This window comes from Protomyctophum bolini (genome assembly GCF_963924005.1).
Source record: "Protomyctophum bolini genome assembly, chromosome: 7".
Classification (NCBI taxonomy): domain Eukaryota; kingdom Metazoa; phylum Chordata; class Actinopteri; order Myctophiformes; family Myctophidae; genus Protomyctophum; species Protomyctophum bolini.
The window spans coordinates 43,022,095-43,034,880 of NC_137868.1; the positions used below are offsets into that span (position 1 = coordinate 43,022,095).

At 47.4% G+C, this 12,786-nt stretch overlaps 1 protein-coding gene across 1 annotated transcript in view; it reads right to left on the reverse strand.

Annotated features, from left to right (window-relative positions):
• LOC308318892 (uncharacterized protein) overlaps window positions 1-12,786 on the reverse strand; it is a 31,733-nt gene that overhangs the window by 168 nt on the left and 18,779 nt on the right. The window contains exons 6-17 of the mRNA XM_080768606.1: window positions 12,485-12,616; window positions 11,503-11,789; window positions 10,095-10,247; window positions 7,595-7,763; window positions 6,945-7,152; window positions 5,993-6,128; window positions 4,860-5,198; window positions 4,178-4,480; window positions 3,721-3,822; window positions 2,343-2,489; window positions 1,362-1,428; window positions 1-576 (exon numbers count right to left, since the gene is read on the reverse strand). The exon at window positions 1-576 is cut by the window's left edge and continues 168 nt beyond it. Of these exons, the coding sequence (XP_080624732.1) occupies window positions 1-576; window positions 1,362-1,428; window positions 2,343-2,489; window positions 3,721-3,822; window positions 4,178-4,480; window positions 4,860-5,198; window positions 5,993-6,128; window positions 6,945-7,152; window positions 7,595-7,763; window positions 10,095-10,247; window positions 11,503-11,789; window positions 12,485-12,616 (2,619 nt within the window). The remainder of the gene's footprint in view (window positions 577-1,361; window positions 1,429-2,342; window positions 2,490-3,720; window positions 3,823-4,177; window positions 4,481-4,859; window positions 5,199-5,992; window positions 6,129-6,944; window positions 7,153-7,594; window positions 7,764-10,094; window positions 10,248-11,502; window positions 11,790-12,484; window positions 12,617-12,786) is intronic.

The window sequence follows — 12,786 nt, forward strand, 5'->3', positions numbered from 1 at the left end:
CCGGCGCCGCCGGGCTGAGGGGGCGGAGCCCGCACGACAGCGTCTCCAGCCACTCCGAGGGGTCGAAGAAGGCGACGGCGGCCCGCCTCTTCCTGCCGACTCCGCCTCCTCCTCCTCCTCCCCGCGCCGAGGAGGGCGAGGAGAGAGGGGAGGAGGCGCAGGGGGGAGGGAGGAGGGGTTGGAGCGGCGGCGGCGGCGGGGCGGCGGCGGCGGCGGCCGACGACGTCACCACCACGGGAGACGGCGGCATCTCCAGCAGGAGGGAGGAGCAGAGCGGCGACGACAGGAAGTTCCGGTCGTCTTTGTTGTTGTTGTTGCCAACGCCGATGGGCTGCTGCTGCAGGGCGGAGCCGCCGGGCTGCGATTGGTCGCTCTGCTGCTGCTGCTGCATGAGGGAGGGCTGCTGCTGCTGCGGTTGGTCACTCTGCTGGGAGGAGGAGGAGGGCTGCGATTGGTGGCTTTGCTGTGGGGAGGGCCGCTGCGACTGGTCGCTCTGCTGGGAGGAGGGCTGCTGCGATTGGTCGCTCTGCTGCTGGGGCACGTCGTTGATGTGGGCGGCGGCGGCGTCCAAAAGAGCTGGAGTGAACGGAGAGCGGTTTATAACCCATTCTGAACGGGAACCCATTTTGGTGTTAGCATCATGTTGTGCTTTAGCTATTGAAAAATAGCAGATCTACAAGCTCATAGCGCGCCACCGAGTGGCGCGCTACGAGCTTGTAGGTCTGCTATTTTTGAAAAATCGAAGAACGACTGACATTTTTTAGAATCTGATCTCAGGTCAGAATGGGTTAATCAGACCAGTGTGTGTCCAGTGGAAACCTCGTATGAATCTGATCTCAGGTCAGAATGGGTTAAATTAATTGAATTTTTTTTAAAGCCTCACTACGTGACAAACTAACTAACTAATAAAAGTACGTTTTGTCCAATCTGTATGTTAGACTAGAGCATGTTAATACAGTATAACTTATACAATTGCGGGGTGGTTGTGTTTCAGTTTCCCTGCTCCTCTATTGAGACGTTTATAGGTCGTGTCAAAGGTCACCTATAGACCTGATGGTCAAGATTCTATTCATCCCCGATTAGCTCAGTGGTAAAAAAAATCTGATTTACTGATCGAGACTTACTTTATTTTAGAGGCAACAGATTGCAACATTTCAACCTACTAAGTCTTCATCGGGCAAATATCAATCATCCTTTTTGCCTGCTGAAGACCTAGTAGGTCGAATTGTCTCTCTCCCAGTGTCCTGTCTATATCTCTCACTGACTGACAATCAATATAAAGGGCCGAAAAAGACCCCCACAATGTCTTACAACATGTTGTTGCGACGGCAGGTTTACAGTGGTTAGGAGATAGTACTGACCGACATGATAGCTCGGCAACGGCATCCAGTCATCCAGGATGTCTTCTAGGGACTGACTGGGGCCCATCTGTAGAGGAGACACATGCAACATTTCATTTAGAATGTCTTCTAGGGACTGACTGGGGCCCATCTGTAGAGGAGACACATGCATGCAACATTTCATTTAGAATGTCTTCTAGGGACTGACTGGGGCCCATCTGTAGAGGAGACACATGCAACATTTCATTTTCTAACTGCACAATAAAATATTCATCATATATATAGGCTACATTGTGTTGGACAGAGGTCAATTTCCCGCCTCAATAATCCATTTGTTCTAGTTTGACCGGCCAAACATTTGACAGAGATAGGGCTGTTTTGAGCTTTGAGCGGGCTTATAGAATATTCAATATTCCATGGTCCAATAATATTTATGTTCAACTTTAAAATGGGCCAGTGAAGGCATCGCTGACTGTTCTCTTATGGTGGATATCACATCGCAAAGCTTTTAGATAGGCTATTTTGGGGCGAATGTTCTCCCCATAATCAGAATGTTAGCAGTTCAAGTGGTATTAATATTTCCATGGCTCTAGCTAAAGTGAAGTGGGTCCTTTTAAAATGGCACTTTGTGTTTAACTGCAATATCCCCTAAATGATGGAACACTTTGCTTAATAGCCGCATGTTAAGCTATATCTGAATCAGTTTCCAGGTGTAATGGGTTTCGTTCACGTTTCTCTTGAAGGTATTTTCAATGAATGTCCTTCCTGTTTTCAGCTTCTTTTTTCATTGCTTTTGATCTCAAGTTTCTGTTTAGAACTCGTACATGTTGAAGCGTCACAACCAACCGGCGTACTTCTCAAATCTACTGTGCATGACCTGACCTGAGGGGATTGTTTCAATATTCTAACCACACCTGCAGAAGAAAAAAATATCACAGCACTCCATCTTTATGTAAATGCGCTGTAGGCTACTTAGTTACTTTCCACTGAATTGACACTGACCTGTGCTTTCTGGATGGCCTCCTGTAGCTCCTCCTCCAAGCTGCGGACGCTGCAGGGAGTGGGAGGAGTCTGAACCGGGCTGGCTGTGATCTGAACGGGCAGCTCAAAGTCCTGGCCAATTGGGTCGCACGGCTGGCAGCAGAACACCTGGTGATTGGAGGAACACTGTTAGTCGACAGGTCATATAAGGCATGCTATAACTGCAAAGGCACCGTTACTCAAACAGTCAGTAAGTAATAAGTCAAGTCCCCAAAATATTATACTGTATATATACATTTACAAAGAAATATATATCGTCTCTGTTGAATGGAAACCTTGTATGTCCAAAATTCTAATTCAAGCCACGTTTCGGACTTGCAGTTCTGCTGCTACTTTTGATTATTTTGTGCGACGCTGTGGTATCATCAAATTCGGCTTTATGAAAGAACACAAAACGTTAACATATGGAGACAATAATGCCTCGCATATCAAACTTTGGGGCTCCTTGAAATTAAAGTTTGGAGGATTTCCGCTGTAAGGTCATGTTGCTGTGCTGCACATGTAGGGCAATCAGACCCTCTAATAGGACCCTGCCTTATGTGATTAGGCTAATCTAACAGTAAGCGGGTGTGCGTGCGTGCGTGCATGCGTGTGTGAGTGTTTGTGTGTTAATATCTTGCTCTCCTCGGAGGCTCAGCATGCAGTCTCCCCTTGGTATATTTCTCTTTTGTGAGGTCAAACAAACTTTCTTACATTTTCAGTACGTCCCGGTCAACTGGGTCCTATTTATATGCTTTAACTAATGTTGCGCGTGTCAAAGTGTGTGTGCTTGTGAGCGTGCGTGCGTGCGTGCGTGTTCCTTAGAGGATGCGGTTCGGCAAACTATAGCATTTTAACTTTATTTTAAGGTCACAGGCCTGTGGAACATTAGGGCAGTGGTGTTGGAAAGTGCTAAAACTACTAGTGTATAAGTATTTCTTTTTTACTTTATTACAGCATTTAAATTGTTTTGATACGTAAGTGTGTGTTTGTGTGTGTGTGTGTGTGTGTGTGTGCGTGCGTGCGTGTGTCTGTACATTAAATGGTTGCTTTATTGTATTGTTTTGTTCTTTGCTTCTTTTGAACCTGTACAGCACTTTGGTTGACCTGCAGGTCATGAAAAACGTGCTATATAAATAAAGTTGAGTTGAGTTGAGTACATTACCCTATTTTAGGCCCAAACCTCACCTACAGTATGGGCCAACTCCTTGCAACCAAATGGTTGTGAGTAGTAGACGCATGTAGTTGCAAGCAACCATTGAACCGAACCAAATGAATCACTTGCGTCGACATGCGCCAGGACATATATCACACCGCTGCCACGAACGCGAAAAACCGTTTTGTTGCGTCTCCTCTTTACCTGGGTAAAGAGGACTTCGGTCTGCTCGTCCACCGGCTCCGTCTTCACTCTGACTCTGCCTGGATCCTGTTGCAGGAACGGATGGAGCGATCCAACACACGACTGCAAAGACATAAAACACTACAATAAGACTACAATTCCCATAATGCTTTGGTGCACAGCAGCTCCTCCTTGTGGATAGGGGGAGGGCAGAGACAACATGGAGTCCAGGAAGGAAGTGAGACCAGTATCTGTGACACCGTGAACACTGTTAAAATCAAAAATATCTAAAACCACATATTACACACATAAAGACCCCCAGGAAAGTGTTCTAAATCTTCTAAACATCATTAACATATTTGTTGGCGTCCCAACCTTAACCCTAAGCTCATAGAAACTATATGCCTAAACTCTAAACTCTAAACCATGTGTGAACACTATGAAGAGAGAGAGAGAGAGTATACGGCTCCGTCCTCACCTCAGTCACTGTGCTGAAGGCGCGGTCCCGCGGTCGGTTCCTTCTCCTCTCCCTCATCGCCTCCTCCAGGCTCAGCTCCATCTGCTGCTCCAGGTCCGTCCTCCAGGGGGCGCCACACTGCTGCAGCGGCGAGGAGGCGGAGCAAGGGGACGAAGAGGAGGAGAGGGGCAGGCTGGGGCTGGGCGTGCCCGAGGGGGTGCCGGCGGGAGGCGCCAGGAAGACGCTGCACTGTTCGCCCGCCACGCTCACCGCCACGCCCGGAACGCCGCCGTGGTGGACTCCGTTGGGAATTCCGCCGCTGGGCTGAATGTATAGACCAAGGGTTATTATAGTAAACTAATGTCCTCACAAATAGACCAAGGGTTATTATAGTAAACTAATGTCCTCACAAATATGCTGAATGTATAGACCAAGGGTTATTATTATTATAGTAAACTAATGTCCTCACAAATAGCCTAAGTCGTCCTACAAGCACTCGACGAAATGAGCTTATACTGAATCCTGGCCCATGACCACCCCATATTACAAAAAAGTTATTTTATTAAAAAAAATATATATATACAATTTCAGTTTTAGTATACAAATCAAAAACAAAACTATAGCAAGCTCACGTTATTCCATAAAAAAAAGGAAAAATAAATAAGTAAAAATGCTAAAAAACAACTATACTACTAATAATAACCTGGATGTATAGGCGTTGGCCGGGGCTGGAGACGGGCGAGTCGGGCGCGGAGCTGGACGCCTGGGAGCTGCCGCTGGGACTACAGTGACTCATGACGGGGGTCAGCGGCGGCGGCAGCAGCAGCAGCGACGGCGCGGTGGGGGCGGCGGCGGCGGGGGTCTGGGTGTGGGTGGTGGGGGCCGCCGGCGAGGGGAGGAGGGGCTCCCCCAGCTGGCAGAGGGGGGTGGGGGTCAGGCAGGTGTGGGGCAGCTGGAAGGGCCGGAGGCGCTGCAGCAGGGCCGGCTTGGTGCCGGACACGGGCAGCCCGCGTTTCCTCAGCTGCTGACGTAGCTCCGACACCTGTGGAGAGGGAGAGGGGGGAGGGGGAGGGAGGGGTGGTTAATGGGTGACGGTTAGAGAGGGGGGTGAGGGGGTGGGGGGGGGGGGGGTGTGACAGTGGAAGAGAAGGGGCAGGAGGAGGGGGGGGGGGTCAAGTGACGTTCACGTTTCAGCCAAGAGACTATAGGCCGGGGCTCCATTTTCGTCACCGCTTTTTTTTACTATTTTGAAAAACATTTTTGAATAGTTCAACTAGCCAATCTACATTGACACGTTGTGAGCTTGTAGACTGTGGCCATTTTAACTATTCAAAAATGTTTCGCAAATTAGTAAAATAAAGGGGTTTAGCGGTAACGAAAATGGAGCCCTAGTTATTTTCAAAATTATAGGGTTGCAGCGGTTAATGTATATGATTTGTATATATATATATATATATATATATATATAGGCATGTAACGATAACGTATATCGATATATATATCGATATCAATCCCGACGATTAGCGTCGTGAATCCCCGACGATATTAATCGATTTAATTTTAAAAAAAGAGAACGCAGGCGTGTTTCGGGGGAAGCAGAGAAGAAACGCGTCAGCGTTCTCAAATAAACATGAGAAATCGCATCTGAGCCAGTCTTTTGGAGTGCCGTTTTTTTTTTCCACTTCATGAGTTAAGTTATTTTCAAAGCCGAGCACCCACTGCCTTCCTTAACCAAGGACGGTTTCCAGAGTTAGGCAAGCCCAAGCGCACCCCCGCTTTTCTTTCTTTTAGCCGTGATGAAGGTGCCTGACCTCCAGGTGGCGCTCTTGTTCTTACCGTTAGGTCCACGAGGTTGGCAGGCAGCAGCTCGGGCTTCGGGGTTCCGGTGCTTTCGTCCGCCGGGGTGTGGTTTGTCCGCGCGCCGACAGGCTGCGCCCCGGAGAACCTGGCCATCTGATTGGCTTCTCCTCCGCTGCAGATGGCATAGGAAAATGAAATCTCATCTCATTGACGAGCAACTAAAACACTGAAACAGAACCCCTCTCCCCCCCACTGCAATTTCACTCGTGGGGCTTTTAACTAAATCCTCCTGCCACCTCCCATCCACTGCGAAGGACAACTTTTACCACTTTCTTTTTCCAAGTTAAGAGATTATGTTTTTAAATTTATAAAAACATATTATTTCTTTGATCTTTCGTCTGACACAGAGATATAAAAATACAGAGATCTGATACAGAGAACTTGTTTTATCTCGCTGTAATTTCTTTTTTATATATATAACAATTTTTGCTTTTCCGTGTTTTATCACTGGATGTGTGAATGAGGTAAATCTGAAGTCAATAAGGCCTCTCTCACACCTTTCGATCTAGCATACAACAAACAAAGGGTAGGTGTCAAAGTGTCATGCATTTCCAATGGGAGTCACGTGGTTTGACGCAACATTTTTGTTGCGCGGCTTTCGGCTGTGTTTCGACTGCCCCCACCCCCTCGTACAACAAAAATGCCGTGTCAAACCATGTGACTCCCATTGGACATGAATTGCTAAGCTTGCGTCAGTCAACAAGTCTCATGCATCATTGAAGATTGAAGATTGAAGATTCTGACCTTCAAAGTACATAATTTTTGTTTTGATTGTATTGCTGTATTGTTGTATTGTTCTTTCTGCTTTGGCAATGTAAACGTATGTTTTCTCATGCCAATAAAGCCCTTTGAATTGAATTGAATTGAATGCATCAGCTATACAGCAATCTGTTGTGCAGGTGTGAGTGAAGCCAAAGACTTAACATACCTGGGCACAGCATTAGTTGGTTGTTGCTGCTGCTGCTGCTGTTGTTGTGTTGGCTGTTGGTGTTGTTGTTGTTGTTGTTGTTGGTGTTGTTGCTGGTTCTGGAGGATTTGCAGCTGCAGGAACACCTGCTGTTTCTGCAGGAGATGAGAGTAGGCGGGGTCGACGATGGGCTGGGCAGCGGTGGGGCTCTTCTTAATGGCTCCTCCCACTAGAGGAAATGACGATAGTTCAGACTTAACTGATTTTAAAAAAAAATATTATTATCTTTCAAGGGAAAACCAATCATAAGACTATAAAACTTCAAACATTTTAGAAAGAATAATACATTGCTTCCCCCAAAATCAATATGGTTGTTTTAATAACATTTTGTGCTTATACATTCCCATGTCCCCACAAATTACAATATGAATACATTTTGATGATGTGTTATTGTGCGTATATTACATGAGAGGCTGTGCGTTATCGTGATTATTGGCACTTCAACGACGCTTCCTAAGCTCCCGCCTCATATAATCACGACAGCGCACACCCTCAAGTATAACATTTCTTAACTATAACACTTAAATACGTGAGACAACGTGAACGTAATCCATTCTCAACCGTAAAGTTGACGTGACCGGTATAGGGCATAACCTGGGGGTTTACGTTACCTGCGGTCGCGGGGCTAACTCTCTGGTCAGGAGGAATGTACTGGTGGTATTTGAGTTTCCTCATCTTGGGTTTGGTCTCCCGCGGTTTCCGCGGACGGGGGGGACGGGCCGAGGCGAGGGAGGGGATCAGGGCGGCGGAGGCCGAGGGGCTGCCGGGGGGCCGAGCTGTCTGCAGAGAGGACCCATGAGAGAGAGAGAGAGAGAGAGAGAGAGAGAAGAAGGGGTTAATATAACCATTTAGACCTGGACCCAGGTGGTCCCCCTGCAGCTAAACGATGTAGAGCTGGTAACAAAATGGTTGGACCCTTGGGTCATTATTATATAGTCCTACAACTACAACCCATCTCAAACCCTCACCCTAAACCTATAACCTTCCACGGGGGCAGCACACCTAAACCTAACCTTAACCCATGTCTAAACCAATGACTAGTCTAAAGTACTGCACCCCAACCCATCTCAAACCCTCACCCTAAACCTATAACCTCCCACGGGGGCAGCACACCTAAACCTATAACCTTAACCCATGTCTAACCAACCAATGACTAGTCTAAACTAAGTCTGCACCCTTAATATAAGATCTTAAACTCTTGAGAGTGTGAAAATGAAACCAAATGGACCGCTCTCAAGAGTATCAAATTATTGTTAAACATCTGCATTGCTTAATTTATTATAGTCTGTCATCTATACCAGCATCAATATGGCGTGTCATTGAGGGACAAACTCTTATCCCCAAGATGTCAGTCTGAGAGGCTATATAAATCTCATCAAAGGGTGGTTCATTCATGGGGCAAAATGCAAAATAAATAAATAAATAATGGCTTTTCATGTGGAAAAAGGTTGAAATGACCACTGATTTAAATTGAGTTCATTGACCGGGCTGGCAGCCTCGCTATGTCTATACACCAAATCTCTTTGCCCGAAAAAGGAAAAAAATTAATATATATTTTGATGTTCTTTCCCGGGAATATAGGGAAGATATATAGCCGGGTTCATCCATGATCCAATAATATAACTCTTGATGAATATTATGAATGAATACAAAACAAAGAATACATATTAAGTTAAGATAGTTAAATTGTTTTCAAAAAAACGTATCAAACATGCAGGGCCTATATAGCTCATTGTTTTAAGTACATTTGAAACGATGCAACTACACTGTATGTAGCACCAGCACGAGGTACAGTGTATACTGTACGTTCTCAGTGCCAGAAGGGAATATTACACACACACACACACGAAAACGTCACGTCAGGTCATGTCATGTGTGACTCAAAGTGATTTATGCCAAGGTCATATCCTGATATGAAATGCGAACGCGAGACCTGAGCCAACACACACCGATATGTATAGCTGACAATGTGTGTCTGTGTGTGTGTGTGTGTGTGTGTGTGTGTGTGTGTGTGTGTGTGTGTGTGTGTGTGTGTGTGTGTGTGTTTATGTGTGCGTGCGCGTGTGCGGGGGCGGGGGCGTGTGTGTGTGAGTGTGTGCGAGTGTGTGTGTGTGTGTGTTAACCTGCAGGGCCCTGGGATGGAGCCCCTACATGAATTGTGTGAATTGACAGTAATGAATGCAGAGGGGTCACGGGTCCCTGACTGACCTGACCTTTGGGTTTCAATGAAAAACATGTATACAGTGTCCGTCATCACAAACTCTAATTAAATAGAATGACAACGGACACGGTTTATTTTCCTCTCCAGGGGCCGATTCTACAAAATGTCGTCTAAAATCCTATTGGTTTTTCTTTTCTGAAAAAAAACGTATACAGTGGTCTTCGTGTCAATTAAAGAACCCCCGGAATTGCATGTCTTGGCTGGCGGCAGACCGGCAGACATTATTCCAAAATATGTTGTTCCAGCCAGGGACACCCAGAAGCAAAAGCTTTGAGTTAAAAAATAAATAAATAAAAAAGGTTTCATGATGTTTCGCAAATAGCAGATCTCTACAAGCTTGGAATAGCCAACGTATAAAATATGGCTTAAAATCCAAAATGGCTCAGATGCTTTCCCCGGTTTCAATGGTTTAAACATTACCCATGACTGTATCTTGGAAGGATGGGGTGCATATACAGTACTTAGTTTAGACTAGTCATTGGTGAGACATGGGTTAAGGTTATAGGTTTAGGTGTGCTGCCCCCGTGGGAGGTTAGGGTGCATACTTAGTTTAGACAAGTCATTGGTCAGACATGGGTTAGGTTTAGGTGTGCTGCCCCGTGGGAGGTTAGGTTTAGGGTGAGGCTGTTTGAGATAGGTTGTAGTTGTAGGACTAATGACTGGTCTAACCAATGACAGACAGACAGACAGACAGACAGACAGACAGACCGTGTGACTGGCATACCGTGTGACTTGCAGACAGTACACTTTTCACATGCCCCCAAAAGTCAGGGAGGCCATGCAAGGTTTCAAAAGTGGTTCAAAGGACAGGCTGGGGGGTGGGGGTGGGGGAGAGAAAAACCCACCAGCCTGTCTCCTGTAGCCTCCTAACGAGCCTCGCGGTCATATACCTTTGGCAGCAGGGGCGTGGCCGGCGAGGAGGAGGAGGTCACGTACATTCCGCCGGGTCTCCCGGTCGTTGCCGTGGAGGTCGCTTCGCCCTGCAGCGTCATGCCCGTCGGCTGGCCGGTGCCCTCGGTTGCCGGGAGCAACACCAAAGCCGACTGTGAAAGGCAAAAAAAGGCGAGAAGAAAAGAAAACAGAGGAGAGAATGTCAGAGCGACGCCGTGAGCCTGTTAATACACCTGTCTGTCTATGCTATAACATTTACTCTCTATTCTAGCCACATATAGCGTGCTCCGGAAACCTAATAATGCGCTCGTCAAGACCCCCCCTTTTTTGGCGGATATTAATTTATTATTATTAGTCCGGTGTTTCTCAAGCAAGTTCTCGTGTCAAGGTGACCTCCGGTTTGATACGCGGCATGCAGGCCACAGAAGGAACCCCAGTTGATATACTTTTGGTTTCTAATCTCTGGGACCACCCCAATCTATGTAACGGTGTCAAATCCTCAGTGTCCTCAAATGGACCCTTCGGGGGTACATTTCGCTATAAGGTTCGTATACACTGTCGGAGTTACAGACTCATAAAGGGTCCATTTGGATCAAAACTCTCAAGGAAGCCTGGGGGTACCGCCCGCAGAACCCACGTTTGAGAACCACTGCCTTAGTCCTGCATGTGAGCTTTTTCCGAAAGGGCAATTGGACCAGGATAATTGCCAGGGATGGAAAACTGGGAACGTTTTTTGTCCACAGACGTCCGGAGAACCCACTGCCCCGCGCCCACCCTGTCTCTGCCTATAACGTGTCATTTTGATTCTTGAAATGCAGCAACTATACGTTTTTGGAGGACACCGACTTATTTAGGGGGGGGGGATAAAGAATGACCTCATGCACAGGTGTATACAATTAGTGCAATCCTATACTTGTATAGCGATAATTCGGCTGGCCAGTTGAAACTATACTCAAAGGGGGGGGGGCGCCTCGATATCTGACAAAATTGACGTTCAAATCCAGTGAATCGAAAACCACACCGGTTCTCGTTACACGTCGTCGTGTTTACGGTATATAACCCATTTTGGACGGGAACCCGTTCTGTTGTTTTAACTAAGCATCATGTTATACTTTAGCTATTGGAAAAATAGCAGATCTACAAGCTCGTAGCGCGCCACCGAGTGGCGCGCTATGAGCTTGTATAGGTCTGCTATTTTAGAAAAATCGTAAAAATGCGGCACAAATCTTTGAATATATATTCTTTCAGAAGACTTTTTTTTATTTATTTCGACGTCAGGCCTATAAATGGGATAATATAGTTCATTCGATAATTTGGCATTTCAGGTGTTTGAACGAACGCCCCCCCTTGAAGGTATATATACATCCCCTCCCCTTTTCGATCCAAATCAGTCATCATCGTCCTCACCTGAGCGTGACTCTGTGGGCTGTGGTGGTGGTGGTGGTGGTGGTGGTGGGGGTGGTGGGGGTGGAGGGGCGGGCCGGCGGGCGACAAGTCACTCAGTAATTGGTCACCCGGGAGGAGGAGGGCGGGGCCCGGCGGCGAGGAGGAGGAGAAGGCTGGCGACTGATGATGGCGGAGGGGGAGGGGGAGGAGGCCGCCGTGCTCGGCGGAGGAGGAGGAGGAGGAGCAGGAGGAGATGTCACCTTCGAAGACATCAGAGGACAGAGGGAAGGAGGAGGAGACCACGGGACCTGCGCCAGGAGAGGGAAGAAGGAAGCATGGAGGAGGTCGTTAATATGCAGCTGCGCATGCATGCAGGTGGAAAGTATATACTGGCGTTTATTTTTTTACTTGAGTAAAAAAGCATCAATATTGCAATGTATAATGTATTATACGAGTAAAAGTCAGGAAGTCGAAATGAAATTTCGAGTACCAAAGTATTGGTATATCAAAATGCAGTTAAAGTATATCAAAAGTGAAAGTATACTCGTTATGCAGAATGTCCTGAGTTTTCAAATATAAGTATAAGCCTCTCAGGTCTACAAGCTCACAATGCAGCGTGTGTGTGTGTGTGTGTGTGTGTGTGTGTGTGTGTGTGTGTGTGTGTGTGTGTGTGTGTATGTGTGTGTGTACTAACAGTTGTCCAGGGCGGGCGTGGTGTATGTGTCAATGTGTGCGCGTGTGCGTGCGCGCGCGTTGTGTGTGTACTAACAGTTGTCTGGGGCGGGCGTTGTGTGGGTGTGGGTGAGTGTGTGCGCGTTTGTGTGCACGTGTGTTTGTATGTGTGTGTGTACTAACAGTTGTCCGGGGTGGGCGTGTGTGTGCGTGTGCGTGTGCGTGTGCGTGTGCGTGTGTGTGTGTGTGTGTGTGTGTGTGTGTGTGTACTAACAGTTGTCCGGGGCGGGCGTGTGTGTGTGTGTGTGTGTGTGTGCGTGTGTGTACTAACAGTGGTCCGGCGCGGGCGTGTGCGTGTGTGCTGGCTCCAGGGAGCCGGGCCGTCGTTGGAACCTTGGACTGGGCTGCTCCGTGTGCCGAGCTTTCTTCTGCCTCTGAGCAGCACACACACTTCTGTCTGTGGCTGGAACACACACACACACACACACACACACAGAGAATGGAAGGTGAATACAGATTGCGTGCGTGCGTGGCGTGCGTGCCCAAACCCCCGTATTTTTGAGAGGAGCACATTTCCACCCGGTCCTCTCTGGAGAAATGTTTGTTTCATGGGTTTCAAAGACATCGTCTTCT